Raw genomic sequence first — 15,764 nt, forward strand, 5'->3', positions numbered from 1 at the left:
TTATGCAACACCCTGATTTGCCATGGACCTGAAAATGGTATACCGTATCACCAGTACTAAATGAACACGACTCCAATACGTACTAAATCTACAATATCATCGCGCCGAGTGTTTATCAAAGATATAATCATCATAAAAGTGATTTACCTCTTGCATTACAGACATTTATTGCCATAATACATTGTACTCAGATGGTGAGCCAAGGAAAATATTAAATTGAAACAAGGAAGACGGTGGGACACAAGTTCTGCGTTTAACAATTGTAGTTGGTTAAGTTTAGTTGGTGGACTCTAACGCATAACTAGTTACTTGTGCCCCATGTTTTCCTTGTTTCAATTCATATACATTGTCAAAAAAAAAATTTTGCATGACAGCCATGCATGGCAGGCAGTCAATCTTGCCGGGATCAATTACCGCATATGTCTTGAATACAATTCAGTCCCCTTGGTCTCCAGTGGCAGTAGTTTTGACTCCCTCCGAAAAAATAATAATGATACATTTATTCACTGGTTTGAGGGAAAGACGCAAACGGGAAAAGTCTGAAGAAAAAATTGACTGCCCCACCAGGACTCGAATGATAGGTACATGTATGCAGCACAATCACTATACTGTTGGAATGCAGGTGCTACGAGAGTGGGTGCCAACTCGGTGGTATTATCCTGTTTCATGTGTGGGCTAAGTAGTCACGGTAGTTGAGGCAACCGCCACAAACTCCACTACTTACACAGTGCTCAATACAACCCACACTCAGAGCTTCCGAAGACATGTACAGAAGTCAAGATGGATATTTTATTTGCATTTGTTGGGTTTGTGGGTTATCCATATCCGAATTACAATAATTTTTTAACCTAACATGTATTCATGAGATGGGATTTCACTCTGCACAGCGCTACATTCCCTTGACCACTGGTTCTGGCCATTGGTCACGGCGGCAACCAATCCTGCTGAAGCAGTCGCATGTTTCAAGCTACATCAAGTCAGTGTAATGGGAGCTCTGCCACAGCAGGCTGCTGCATATTCCTGTCGTAACAAACGCCAGTATAATCAGGCGACCATGACAATCATGATGCACAAGCCACAGAGTGCAGATCATACTCATAGCTGGAATTGATGACAGCGTGCCAGATGATCTCTATATCTGATTGATGAACAAGGGATAGACCGCATTCGGACAACGCTCCATTGGGTTAGGTAGCCTAAAATATCGTAGATATCGAGACAGACTCCTGAGCAAAATTTGAAACACTGCTCCATCGTTTGATTGAAATCCAATAATAATGCTGCATGAGAACTGTCCATGGAAATCTACGAAGGCGATGTCCAGGTGAAACTAGAAGCTCAAATTATGACAAGGGCACTACTTCGCAAGAGCAATCAGACCCCCGTACTTCTATTATCCTGGAAAGGATGTTCAATTAGCTGCGGCTTCATTCGCCTGTTGAAGTTTCCGATACTTGCACTGTATCCAGACACGGTACATGGTGAGTTGTCGGCCTCGATTGACTTGGAGGCGGCGATCAACAGCATTCTGAACTCGCTCCAGACCAGCGCTGACGAATAAGTCATGGAGCTCCTCTATGAAAGCATAGTAAACACGCACATACAAAACAAAGCTCAGCCTAAACTACACTTTTTCCTTCTCTGAAAATAATCGATAAAGCCGGATGGCCCCAAGTGTTGTCCAACTCTGAAGAATTCGTCCGGTCAAACACATCCTCCGGAAACAAAGTTCGTGACTTTGAGTTTGATCAACCTGCCAGTTCTAATGAATTGAGTTCTGAAGAATAGCGATGGTGACTCCAAGTGAGACTCGAACTGTACCAATTTCCTTTGTATACTAACAGTGTGCATACTTCAAAGATGTAAAGTTTGTAAACCCACTCATTGTCTTGAATTTTTTGTCCACTGAAACAAAGTTCTTTAAAAGCACAGTAACTCCTGAGGACATGTCAAAGTTTTTGTTTCTGGAGGAAGTAATTTCACCTATGAATGATGAAACCTATTGAAAGGCCTGGTAAATTGTCGTCGGACTCGAGATTAATTTAGTCCAAAAGTACCAAAACTCTTTGGACGGAAAGGATGAAATATTAATTTCCTGGCGAATTCTTTTGCTTGTGTGTCTACAAGTAAATACAATTGTATAGTTGGAGGCGGGAGTGCAAGCTTTACTTCACTTACTGACAGAAATGAACAGCAAAACACATACCTTGCTTGAAGAAGTAGCACCGAGTGCCATCTCCACGTACATAGAAGTTCTCGCCCAGACAATGCCCTGAGAGAAACAGATGAAGCACCGTCACACGGTTGCACCACACCTCCCTTGATTCAAGCAATGACACTAGCCATACATGCATGTCTACTACTAGTATCAGAAAGAAGATTAAAAACACACAGCAAGAAAACCAAGAAGCAAAAAGAAAGATGGAGAGCGGAATAGGGAGCAACTGCGAACGTGGCATACCTGGCTTAAAGCGTAGCTGGGCCAGATCATAATGGCCATAGTCCCTGAACAGGAGGAGTCCACCGGGTTTCAGCAACTACAGTCATGTAGCACAGAATACAAAACAGAAAGCAAGATCAGCAAGACTAGCCCTGCAAAACAAATCAGTTAGGGCCTGATCAGGCTGCGGCAAAACGACTCCAAATATCCACAGTAACTCAATGCCAGAGCAGCGAAATTGAGGTTTGACGCTGCTAGAGAAAAAAGCAAGAATGGACTACGATTTTTCGCTCCAAACAGGAGCTTGAAGCTGGTACGCCATTGACACTTAAAGGGGAAGTCCGGTGAAAAATTTAAATTTCACAGTCCGTAGAGTTCGGGTTGCTGAGTCGAATGGTCTTTGTCCGAGGAGGCTGCGGCTTATGGTTCGTCAGATACGCCCAATCGAACATGTGCGAATTTGAGCGCGCATCACCCAGATCCAGGTGATGACGTCACAGCGTGCAGCCAGGTAGCCACACCATCTAGTTGTGTACAAAAATGGCCATATTCGGAGCGCGTTCGATTGGGGAACCGTTTGTCGCAGCTTCTTCGGACCAAGACCATTCGATTCAGTGTTACAAACACTACGTACCCTGTGATAAGCTCGGTAAACTTGGAGGTTATACCGTATTTTAGCCGTTTCCGAGTTGGACTTTTCCGTCAGCCTGTCTACATGGTCTACGCGCTCTGCGCTGCGTGCATGCAGTGCGTGCAGTGTGTTATCTAGCTGTAGTGCAGTCAACAAACTCATGTCACAACTGACACAAGACTCAGAAAACTAGTCAACACACGGACTTGTCATGTACTACCGGTAGTACTACACTCGTATCAGTCGTACAGTGACTCATGTAGTCAGAGAACGTGCGTTTCTCCTTGCCGGTGCTGGCCGGTGGTTGTGCTTTGAGAAAGAAAATTTTAGTTTTCCGCACCCGCCTCATTATTTTATGCTACAGCGATGAGTGCACAACCGTGACAAGTGACAAAACAGCGAACAGCTCCCGGACTTAGAACTTTCAGATTCCATAGCGTTGCGAGCGAAGAGTCGTGCCCGTGGTTCAAAGAGCCTGCACTGTTCTCCAATTGAGTAGTCCGAAATATTCCAAGTTCGCACCAAAACATCACCATGTGGCAGGCTACTGGAGTCTAAGCGAATCTAATCGGTATGGAACAACATTAATTAGAGCACTCGCATCACTCTTCTCCATTTTGGCGACCCTGCTCTCCAGCGATCTGATAATTACATCAGCCTCGTCTGCAATAGCTGCTGCTTCTTCATCAGTCGGAAACTCAGTAGCGCTCACTCTTGACCGGCCCGCGCGGCCATTTCTTCAGCTGAATACCGAGGTTCTCAGCCCCAGACCGAACTCATGAAGGTCAGCCATGGCTGCATCCTCACTCTCACAAAGAGTTATAGGTCTTCGGGGTCGCTTGCACCACCTAATAATAATATCAGTCGCCAAATCATTTGAAATAGCTCTGACACTATTGCTTTCACGCACTCCTTTTGACCTAGCTGCACGCTATGACGTTGCAGAGGGTGTGGCGCGGCCGCATGACGTCATGGCGCAGCCCCCGAAACTCAGTTTTTCAAACGGAAATATCTCGAGAACGCTTTGTCGGAGACACGTGGGACCAACACTATTCGACTCAGCGCCCGAAACTCTACCGACCCTGAAATTTAAATTTTTCACCGGACTTCCCCTTTAAAAGGCCGATTAACAATACAACTTTTTACGATGCGACATGCGACTTGCAACACCAACGACAAGCTGCGACCACAACACACGATTCACAATTTTCACGTTTTTGCGACATCCCTATCTCTGCATGTACTATGCACGTGCATGTGCATCCAGAGTAGAAACTGTACTCCATTTGTGTAGGACGCGCGCCGCACGTTGCAAAAGTTGAGCTTTCTTCAAGTTCTGCGACAGGTACCTTGCGACTGTACGCGACAGGCATTTTCTTGTCGCAACTGTTGCAAATGGCGTCGCAAAAAGTCGTACTTTGAATCGGCCTTTATACTCCATGGTTTTTCATCTCAATATCGAAGTGATAAGTGGCCACGGACAACAACAAATCTCAAAAGAATGATTGCAAGGACTGCACTGAAAGTGTTGGTGATGCTGAGGTGAAGGAGTTTGAAGGAACCCGTGGTTGGAATACCACTTTTAAAACGGTTGATGCTCGATAATCCTGAACGATTTTCTGGCAGTCTGACCAGGCCCTTTAATACACAGCCCAAGGTGAAAAATAGAAGTAGAGTACAGATGTATTGCAGGCAACCCTGCCCATGCAGAGGTGCTACTTTCTATAGGACTTGAAAAATGCTATGTAACAGCAGGCTGGAGACCCAAAAAATAAAGATGCGCAAATTGAACTACATGAGCACGCTGGAATGTCACTGCAAGTGTTGGCAGGAATCATGACGCCACACTTCAGCGGTCAAAGCAGGATTCGTATTGGAGTCTGAATATTACCTTTGAAAGTCGTTTTATAGCACCTGACATTCTGCAATTTGAGCACACAACAAAACAGCACACCATCTCTAACTATAAACCATTGCATGGACACATGTACATACAGAAGTAGAGTGCCACCGGGTTCGGTTTTATTCTTTGTGCGCACTGGTGAGTCCACGAAGGATGAAACCATACAACATGTATCCGCAGAGGAGTTTTCGTTGATAGCTGACGTCTTAACTCTTAAGCATAGCATATGCAGAGTCCCCCACTCAAGGAAGAGTGCTCAGCACCATGAGGTGGAGCCTGTACGCCCGTACACACAGCGGACGGGGGATGTATAGTTATAACATTTATAGTTAAAATTCTGAGCTACCTGAAGATCGTTGAGCGCGTGTAACTCAGAGTTGTAACTATAAAATTTCCTCTCTCCCTTCTGTGTAATAGTTTTTGGAATTAAACATTTTCCTACCTACCTTGTATACATGACGTACTGGTAAAGCACTCTTGCGTGGGTATTTCGTGCTGTTGAGTGCAAAAAAGGAAAACTATTGTCCTGTACGTAGGATAAGATTGCACTTTGTGTACTGCAAGCAGCCAAGAAAGCAGTTCAGGCGTCATCTCGCAACGCTCTTCACATCCACGCTGCAACTGTATGCTCTTGACTGAGTGCAGATCAGCAGTGCACGTGCAGCTAAGAAGGGCGCCTCAGGATGGTTGACCTGCTGACCCCTGAAACGCCATGGCTTTGCTCCGGCGAAGGCGGAGTTTCGGGATGGTTTGCATCTCCGTTACAACTGGAGATTACCGCACATGCCGTCTACCTGCTCTTGTGGGAGCCAGTTCACCATCGCCCATGCCTTGCGCTGCCCGACGGGTGGGTACCCCAGTATTCGCCACACCGAAATTCGATATGTGACAGCTGGTTTCCTGAAGAGAGTGGTTAACAATGTCTTTGTTGAGCCGCACCTTGAGCCCCTGTCGGGTGAGCAGCTCTCTCATCGCACTGCCATTCGCGCTGATGCCGCCAGGTTGGACGTGGCCGTTAACGGGATATGGGGAGGACGATTCGAACGGACGTATAATATTATTGATGTAAGGGTTTTCAACCCATTTGCACTCTTAAATCGCTCCTCCTCCGCCTCCGCAGCCTACACCCGTGACGAGAAAGCCAAGAAGTGGACGCATGAACAGCGCTTGTGTGGAGCGCGCCTCGTTTGTCCCGGCAGTATTCTCTACAACCGGTGGTATTATTATTATTATTATTATTATTATTATTAAGTAGTGGTAGCGACTTCGGCGATGATTTGTAAGAATGGTTTGCTCCCCACACCGGAGCTCGCGCTATTCCGCCGACTTTACTTGACACTTGACTGACTCACGACTGCCATCCAGAGCACACGAGAAGTCCATCGAACCTTCGACTCGGCAAACCTGCAAGAAAGTACCACTCCCTGCTCAATACACAGTGTTTCGGGGAATTCACCCCTCATCAGTTGAGCTTGAGTAGGCTGAGGAAGATTGTGCCTGAAGAGCACCACTTATATAGTGCTCTCCAGGCACAAACATCACCAGGGATACAAACTTACAGAGACGCTCCGCTTCCAGCGCGACAAACACCTCGTGAACACCAGATAGCAGCGTGAGTCAGTGTCGCTCCTGGACGGTGAGACAGACGTCGAGGACCCTCGGTCATTCGCAACGCTGTCACCTCCAAACCAACTAGTCGCAAGCCCGCGCTGGGCACAACAGTACGAAGTAGTGGTAGCGACTTCGGCGATGATTTGTAAGAATGGTTTGCTCCCCACACCGGAGCTCGCGCTATTCCGCCGACTTTACTTGACACTTGACTGACTCACGACTGCCATCCAGAGCACACGAGAAGTCCATCGAACCTTCGACTCGGCAAACCTGCAAGAAAGTACCACTCCCTGCTCAATACACAGTGTTTCGGGGAATTCACCCCTCATCAGTTGAGCTTGAGTAGGCTGAGGAAGATTGTGCCTGAAGAGCACCACTTATATAGTGCTCTCCAGGCACAAACATCACCAGGGATACAAACTTACAGAGACGCTCCGCTTCCAGCGCGACAAACACCTCGTGAACACCAGATAGCAGCGTGAGTCAGTGTCGCTCCTGGACGGTGAGACAGACGTCGAGGACCCTCGGTCATTCGCAACGCTGTCACCTCCAAACCAACTAGTCGCAAGCCCGCGCTGGGCACAACAGTACGAAGTAGTGGTAGCGACTTCGGCGATGATTTGTAAGAATGGTTTGCTCCCCACACCGGAGCTCGCGCTATTCCGCCGACTTTACTTGACACTTGACTGACTCACGACTGCCATCCAGAGCACACGAGAAGTCCATCGAACCTTCGACTCGGCAAACCTGCAAGAAAGTACCACTCCCTGCTCAATACACAGTGTTTCGGGGAATTCACCCCTCATCAGTTGAGCTTGAGTAGGCTGAGGAAGATTGTGCCTGAAGAGCACCACTTATATAGTGCTCTCCAGGCACAAACATCACCAGGGATACAAACTTACAGAGACGCTCCGCTTCCAGCGCGACAAACACCTCGTGAACACCAGATAGCAGCGTGAGTCAGTGTCGCTCCTGGACGGTGAGACAGACGTCGAGGACCCTCGGTCATTCGCAACGCTGTCACCTCCAAACCAACTAGTCGCAAGCCCGCGCTGGGCACAACAGTACGAAGTAGTGGTAGCGACTTCGGCGATGATTTGTAAGAATGGTTTGCTCCCCACACCGGAGCTCGCGCTATTCCGCCGACTTTACTTGACACTTGACTGACTCACGACTGCCATCCAGAGCACACGAGAAGTCCATCGAACCTTCGACTCGGCAAACCTGCAAGAAAGTACCACTCCCTGCTCAATACACAGTGTTTCGGGGAATTCACCCCTCATCAGTTGAGCTTGAGTAGGCTGAGGAAGATTGTGCCTGAAGAGCACCACTTATATAGTGCTCTCCAGGCACAAACATCACCAGGGATACAAACTTACAGAGACGCTCCGCTTCCAGCGCCACTACTTCGTACTGTTGTGCCCAGCGCGGGCTTGCGACTAGTTGGTTTGGAGGTGACAGCGTTGCGAATGACCGAGGGTCCTCGACGTCTGTCTCACCGTCCAGGAGCGACACTGACTCACGCTGCTATCTGGTGTTCACGAGGTGTTTGTCGCGCTGGAAGCGGAGCGTCTCTGTAAGTTTGTATCCCTGGTGATGTTTGTGCCTGGAGAGCACTATATAAGTGGTGCTCTTCAGGCACAATCTTCCTCAGCCTACTCAAGCTCAACTGATGAGGGGTGAATTCCCCGAAACACTGTGTATTGAGCAGGGAGTGGTACTTTCTTGCAGGTTTGCCGAGTCGAAGGTTCGATGGACTTCTCGTGTGCTCTGGATGGCAGTCGTGAGTCAGTCAAGTGTCAAGTAAAGTCGGCGGAATAGCGCGAGCTCCGGTGTGGGGAGCAAACCATTCTTACAAATCATCGCCGAAGTCGCTACCACTACTTCGTACTGTTGTGCCCAGCGCGGGCTTGCGACTAGTTGGTTTGGAGGTGACAGCGTTGCGAATGACCGAGGGTCCTCGACGTCTGTCTCACCGTCCAGGAGCGACACTGACTCACGCTGCTATCTGGTGTTCACGAGGTGTTTGTCGCGCTGGAAGCGGAGCGTCTCTGTAAGTTTGTATCCCTGGTGATGTTTGTGCCTGGAGAGCACTATATAAGTGGTGCTCTTCAGGCACAATCTTCCTCAGCCTACTCAAGCTCAACTGATGAGGGGTGAATTCCCCGAAACACTGTGTATTGAGCAGGGAGTGGTACTTTCTTGCAGGTTTGCCGAGTCGAAGGTTCGATGGACTTCTCGTGTGCTCTGGATGGCAGTCGTGAGTCAGTCAAGTGTCAAGTAAAGTCGGCGGAATAGCGCGAGCTCCGGTGTGGGGAGCAAACCATTCTTACAAATCATCGCCGAAGTCGCTACCACTACTTCGTACTGTTGTGCCCAGCGCGGGCTTGCGACTAGTTGGTTTGGAGGTGACAGCGTTGCGAATGACCGAGGGTCCTCGACGTCTGTCTCACCGTCCAGGAGCGACACTGACTCACGCTGCTATCTGGTGTTCACGAGGTGTTTGTCGCGCTGGAAGCGGAGCGTCTCTGTAAGTTTGTATCCCTGGTGATGTTTGTGCCTGGAGAGCACTATATAAGTGGTGCTCTTCAGGCACAATCTTCCTCAGCCTACTCAAGCTCAACTGATGAGGGGTGAATTCCCCGAAACACTGTGTATTGAGCAGGGAGTGGTACTTTCTTGCAGGTTTGCCGAGTCGAAGGTTCGATGGACTTCTCGTGTGCTCTGGATGGCAGTCGTGAGTCAGTCAAGTGTCAAGTAAAGTCGGCGGAATAGCGCGAGCTCCGGTGTGGGGAGCAAACCATTCTTACAAATCATCGCCGAAGTCGCTACCACTACTTCGTACTGTTGTGCCCAGCGCGGGCTTGCGACTAGTTGGTTTGGAGGTGACAGCGTTGCGAATGACCGAGGGTCCTCGACGTCTGTCTCACCGTCCAGGAGCGACACTGACTCACGCTGCTATCTGGTGTTCACGAGGTGTTTGTCGCGCTGGAAGCGGAGCGTCTCTGTAAGTTTGTATCCCTGGTGATGTTTGTGCCTGGAGAGCACTATATAAGTGGTGCTCTTCAGGCACAATCTTCCTCAGCCTACTCAAGCTCAACTGATGAGGGGTGAATTCCCCGAAACACTGTGTATTGAGCAGGGAGTGGTACTTTCTTGCAGGTTTGCCGAGTCGAAGGTTCGATGGACTTCTCGTGTGCTCTGGATGGCAGTCGTGAGTCAGTCAAGTGTCAAGTAAAGTCGGCGGAATAGCGCGAGCTCCGGTGTGGGGAGCAAACCATTCTTATTATTATTATTATTATTATTATTATTATTATTATGACGGATAACCCAAAGGCAATGGTATGAGCAAGTGTGCATCAGCTCTATACAAGAGAATTGCTGCGTTGCTAGCAGAGAAGACCAGTGAGCCCTACTCCCTCACCATGACAGTCATCCGGTGTCATCTCAGCGTAGCGCTACTACGCGCAAGCGTAACGTGCGTGCGTCGTAGCCGATCCATGTTTTCTGCCCATGCCCCTGTCGTGTCCTCTACCGCCGTAGTCGCCACGGAGGCATCCATTGCGGCTGACTGAATAATGTACGTGCAATAGAATGTTGTTGATTGTTCAATGTCCCGGTTTTTCTTTTGTTTCCCTGGGCCTTTTTGAAGTTTTTCAACCCTGACAAGACCATGACATTGTACAATGCATTGAGCATGAATTGAGCATGCATTGAGCATGCATTGAGGGTCTCCTCATAACTTAACTACCCACTTAACTAGAGGTATTTCTAAATTTCTTGGAATGTATAATTATTAACCAGAAACAAAATTGCTATGATTGCTGCAGCAATGGCAGCAGCAGTAGATACACATAGTTACACAAAGTCAAAGGGTACTGTAGTATAGATTCTTACTTGCAAGGCTGTAGAGCGGAGAGTACAAATATGACAGTGATGACATCCAGTGTGCCATCGTCCATTGGGTAATGAGCATCCTCATCACTGATATCACACACAAACGCATGGCAGCGTGCAGTGTCATACTCTGACTGAGCCTACAAGTAGAGACAGAGAAATAATCACGCCCAATGGGACTGCTTAGAACATACAATATAACTACACTGTATGTAGACACCGTCATGTCATGTACATGTACAGGGGATGCTCAACTAGATTTATTGGGCACCTTGTAGCCATGCATTTCTGTAGTATAGTTGCGGCTAAAAATCTCATCTCAGTACCTGAGCCAATTTCTGTACTCAGGTCTTCTTGTTCCACTATTGAGGCCAACGTCACCAGAAATAAACATCAAATGCGTAACATGGTGGTGCGTGCAGCAATTTGATGTGGCTGCCCCCCCCCCCCCCCCCCCCCAAATCAACATCAAATAAGCCTGTATGATTAGCGTCTTGCACAGGTACAAGGGTACAAATTCACGGCGTACTTCGAATACTAGTACTAGCAGCAGCCGTTTCGCCTGGATACATTTCAGTGTCAGGCCCATTGTGGCTAAGGACCAGCATAGCTGCAGCAGATTGCACTCGTTCTTACCTTGACTATGTCAATGGCCGTTGATGAGAAGTCACAGCAGTAGACAAATAGATTAGGATCGCTGGAAAACAGGACAGCAAAAAAAAAAAAAAAGGAAAAAGGAAAACAAGATTAGCCATGATTTCTGACTCCAGAAATTACAACACTTTATGATAGGTGACACAGAAGCAATACAAATCAATGGCACCACCACAATAGACTATGCGGATGAAATTTCATTCCAATATGCAATGTACAACCAGATGTATCTCATTATATGCCATAACATAAGTGCTGCATACAATATACACACGAAATGCATCCGTACACAATGTACTTGGTATTGCTACGCATATATTCGGCAACAGAAAACAGAGAAAATGAAAAAGCACTCAACATCATAAGTACCTATTTACAAATACTATACATAAAGGCGTAGTTGTGACTGCTTACTTATTGCTGCGCAGCAGAGGGAAGACTGTGTTGCCAACTCCACAACCGACCTGTTCCAAGTTCAGTGCATGCATGGTCGCAAATGCAAACACACCACACAAATGCAAACCCACCACACAAATGCAAACCCACCACACAAATGCAGGCAGTATAGCAGCAGAGCTAGTATTACATGTAAGAAGAAACAGCAACAAACCCACCGACTCTGCAAGGCAGTTTAAAATAATCTGTGCACCTGGACAACAACGATGAACACAGCACTACAAATGTACAGAAGCGAGTGCCCCACAATCAACACCCCCGACAAGCACAAACCTCAAGAACTCTATGTTGTCTTGCACCTGGCGCTACTTCTTGTCTTCTATCACCAGAAGCAGTAGCAGTAGATGTAGTACTAGCAGTAGTGGCAGTAGCATCATTAGCAGCAGCAGCAGCAGCAGCAGCATCATCGGCATCATTAGCAGTAGCAGTGCCGAGAGAGGCCGGGGAGTCCAACGTACTGGCATCACAGGAAGCCTCACCAACAGTACAGGTAGCAGCCTGTTCATTGCCATGCCTGCTTTCCTGAGCAGGCACTACGGGCATATCGCCACCAATCAGCTCAGGGAACTCCTTGAACAGCCACTGGCGATCCTTGAAGAATCTACACAAGCAAAATTAATATTCCAGCAAACAACTCAGAGAAGATTTCATCTCCATCTTATTCATCTCTAGTCATGAACATGTATGATGACCATCCTTGAATACGAGAATGGTGAACATAATTGTAGTTCTAGCCTAGTGATCTAGGTGGCTCCATTCCTTTTCTTACTTTTCAAGGCTGAAAACACTCAATTCCACTTTGCATCTCTCAGTTTCCTGAAATTTCATACGATCTGGATTGTAGAAAATAGCCTGGCATTATCCTAGTCAGCCCTCCTTTCAGGAAAACCAAACTGCTCCGCTGAAAGTCCTGCGGTAAATTCCCTTATCTTGTGAGCTAGCACGAACACGTCGGTGCTTTGACAAGAATTCCGTCAGTGCAGCTATGGACACTATGCTGTTGTCGAGCCATCACGTGTCTGTGTGAACTCGCTTGTAGTTATTAATGCTAGTGTAGTTCCACCGGTTAGGCTTTCTATTCTCTTTTCCATCGTCAAATACAGTACCCCCATTGCAGAGAATAACTTCACCTTGAAAAATTCAAGTTTGAGGCATGGTGCTCTTGTTCGTGCTATGTCTCAGCGTTTGTATTCTCACAAAACACATCTACAGCTGCCCATACAGGTAACCATTGCGTCTCAACAAATGCGACCAATGCAAAACAAATTAAATTTTTTTAGGGCGTCTGGGAAATGGACGTCTGTCCAAAATTGGGGCACACCGCTCTCCTGCAAAATCCGTACACACGGACAGATTCTGTGAGCACCCAAGAGCACATGAAGAGCTGAGATGCAAACCCCGCCAGATTTTGTAATGGTTCTAGTCAGATTTTGGATTAGAAATTTTTCCTGCTGGTGCCCCTAGACCTTTTGATTTAATACACTGAGCTGAAAATCTGATTTTCTCAAATTTGGCGCTCAGAGGGTTTTGCATCTCAGCTCTTCACATGTACATGACTGTTTTCACAATGGTGACATAATCGCATTTCCTAGCCTAGAAGCGTGACCAACACGATAGCCGATTGGTTTGTAGGTTTGCCTGCGAATCGTGAGGTTCCGAGTTCAAACATGCGCTGCTAACAGGGAGTGTGCGTAGTGCTCTCTCAATCGCGGTGATGCGAGCGAGTACCACTTTACATGCAATGAGCTGTGCCGACACCCACGGTGAACTGGGTACTCACTTGCTCGGCGTGAGGGTAACAAGGATGTGGTCTATCAATGACCTTATGGGGTTATAGGGCCTTTACACGCCCGCTTGTTGAGAGACTTACCCCCTCTCCCCTGACTCACTTGTGAGGTCTGCATTCAACACTGAGGATATATGGGTGAAGTGGTGGCCCGCCGATGCGAATGTATTTGCTTGATGTGTTCCTAAACAAGTCAGGTGATGCGGCCGCGAATCCGGCTAACTTTACTTTAATGAGAGGAAAGGACCAATGGCCAAAGCAAGAAGAAAGCAAATATTGTACCTGTTTTGGTGGATGCCGTAAAACTTGTCCCACATTTTATCAGCATCTTCTTCATACTCACCTGGCAATCAGAAACAAGACACATATGCACACACGAAAGCAATAGCACTTCTTGACGCAATGCAGCATAACCTATATTCTTGAGAATTCACTCCGCTCTCGTAATGGGAGAACACTCTCATGCGAGGCAGCGAGAAATTCTACTTCTCATTGCTACCAGGCTCGGCTGCCTTTCTCCGTGCTGTGCCGGAGTCCGCAAAGGACAAAGGAGTACACGTCAAGTAGCACCGTTTTGTATGCATGGTGATGGCAGACGTGTCATCCACATACATTTCGAAGGCAAAGCAAATATTAATATCGCAGGCTCCTTGGAGCAAAAGGAATGCGACTTTTCCTTTGCCACAGCACAATGTAGCACAAAAGTGCTGCACAATACATAATGTGCAATGTAATGAGGGCTTGAGAAAGAAGACTCTAAATTACTTTGAAGTACACACGTGACGACACAACTACTGCCATTGAATAATCATTACGTTTTTTGTCGTCATCCAGCGGGGCTTGCGAGTTCTTGGCCACTTTAGCTGCTGCTTCGCGCTGCAAGTCCTCTGACCATTCCACATCGTCCCTACAGGCAGCAGATTGATTGGTCAAACATTAGTGTGAGAAATCGTATACAGTAGATACTGCATACAGTAGTACTAGATACTGAACACGTCAATTATGTTCTTCAATGGTACTTTAGCTACTTAATACATATGGTACTTAGGTTGTGATTGCAGATATGCTATCTACAGTCTAAGCGCTTATGACAAATTGGATTACAGACTTGCGTGCTAATCATGAGGTCCCGAGTTCAAGACCGGCGCTGGTAGCAGGGGGGGGGGGTGTTTAGCGCTCTCTCAATCGTGGTGATGCGGGCGAGTACCACTTTACATGCAATGAACTGTGCCGACACACACGCTGAACGGCACTCATGTGCTCGGAGTAGGGTAAACAAGGATGTGGTCTGTGTGGTTACTGTGAGGTCTCAATCGACACTAGGATGTGTGGGCGTACAGTACTGTCGGGCGCCGAAGAACAAACAGGCTAGAATTTCACTAAGCACAGCACACCAATGCTTTTGAAAAAGGCATACACGGTGACTCAACTGTGCATAGACTGTAGTACATGAAAATAAGAACGGTCTAAGCTACGAGGCCGACGGTACTGTAGTGGTGGCCCGCCGATGCGAACGTGTTTTCTTGATGGGTTCTTCAACACGTGCGGTGATGCGGACACTAACCCCACCTTACTTTCATGAGGCTATGTGGTCTTATGACATCACTCAAGTCGCCAGTACCGGAAGAAGGGATCTAGTGTACATGATGGAGCTACCGGTATAGTAATGCGCGTTGCTTGCAGTTGGAGCCAACCAGTTAGAACAGTGGCACAATTCTCTCAAACTGATTGAACAATGTACTGTACCACCAATGACAATGTTCATTTAAACACTTCAAATGGTTAGTTTGCACGCCACGAAGCACTTACCATGCATTATGCTCGAAGACGTCTGAGGGATTCTCAAGATACCTAGATCCGTACATTTTGTCTTGTTGGCTCATTTTAGTAGCTGGAGGATGTCCCTGATCAGCAGCAATATACAGTACTGTACTAATAAATAATTTTCACAAGATGGGTACAATTATTTTTTACTGTTTCAATAGTGAGAAGACTCGACCCAAGCCACAATATTATTGTCTTCCCAAAAAAGGGGACGGCAAAAGGCAGTGAAAGACAATATTGGACATAGACAGTGTACATGTAATAGCTTTTGCAAAACGTACCAGTAGTCACTGGTAGTAGGCAGTAGATCTGGTAGATGTCACAGTATCAAAATGTAATTCGACCACACACAAAATTATCGTCCCAATCTCGATCTCCCCGCCGCCCGAAAATTGAGGGACTTCCCCTTGCAAATTCGCAAAAATTAATGATTGTTGCTATAGAGATTATGATATTATGAGGCTTCACACCAGGGATCCCGGGAGTCGTAAAATACCGGTATTTTTTTCTGAGCTCACCGGTATTTTTACGACTCCCTGCTTCAAAGAATCAAACCGCTTGC

General features: G+C 47.2%; 1 protein-coding gene across 1 annotated transcript; it reads right to left on the reverse strand.

Annotated features, from left to right (window-relative positions):
• Window positions 1–767: 767 nt before the first annotated feature.
• On the reverse strand, window positions 768–15,561 carry LOC135806355 (tRNA N(3)-methylcytidine methyltransferase METTL2-like). The gene is made up of 12 exons (XM_065320526.1): window positions 15,484–15,561; window positions 15,188–15,282; window positions 14,194–14,285; window positions 13,661–13,721; window positions 11,866–12,193; window positions 11,551–11,600; window positions 11,119–11,179; window positions 10,483–10,622; window positions 4,963–4,993; window positions 2,462–2,537; window positions 2,207–2,272; window positions 768–1,575 (listed from the first exon to the last, which is right to left on the reverse strand). The coding sequence occupies exons 2-12, from the start codon at window positions 15,259–15,261 to the stop codon at window positions 1,412–1,414; spliced, it is 1,143 nt and encodes a 380-aa protein (XP_065176598.1). The 5' UTR covers window positions 15,262–15,282; window positions 15,484–15,561; the 3' UTR covers window positions 768–1,411.
• Window positions 15,562–15,764: the final 203 nt, after the last annotated feature.

The sequence above is a fragment of the Sycon ciliatum genome, chromosome 1 (genome assembly GCF_964019385.1).
Source record: "Sycon ciliatum chromosome 1, ocSycCili1.1, whole genome shotgun sequence".
Classification (NCBI taxonomy): Eukaryota; Metazoa; Porifera; class Calcarea; order Leucosolenida; family Sycettidae; genus Sycon; species Sycon ciliatum.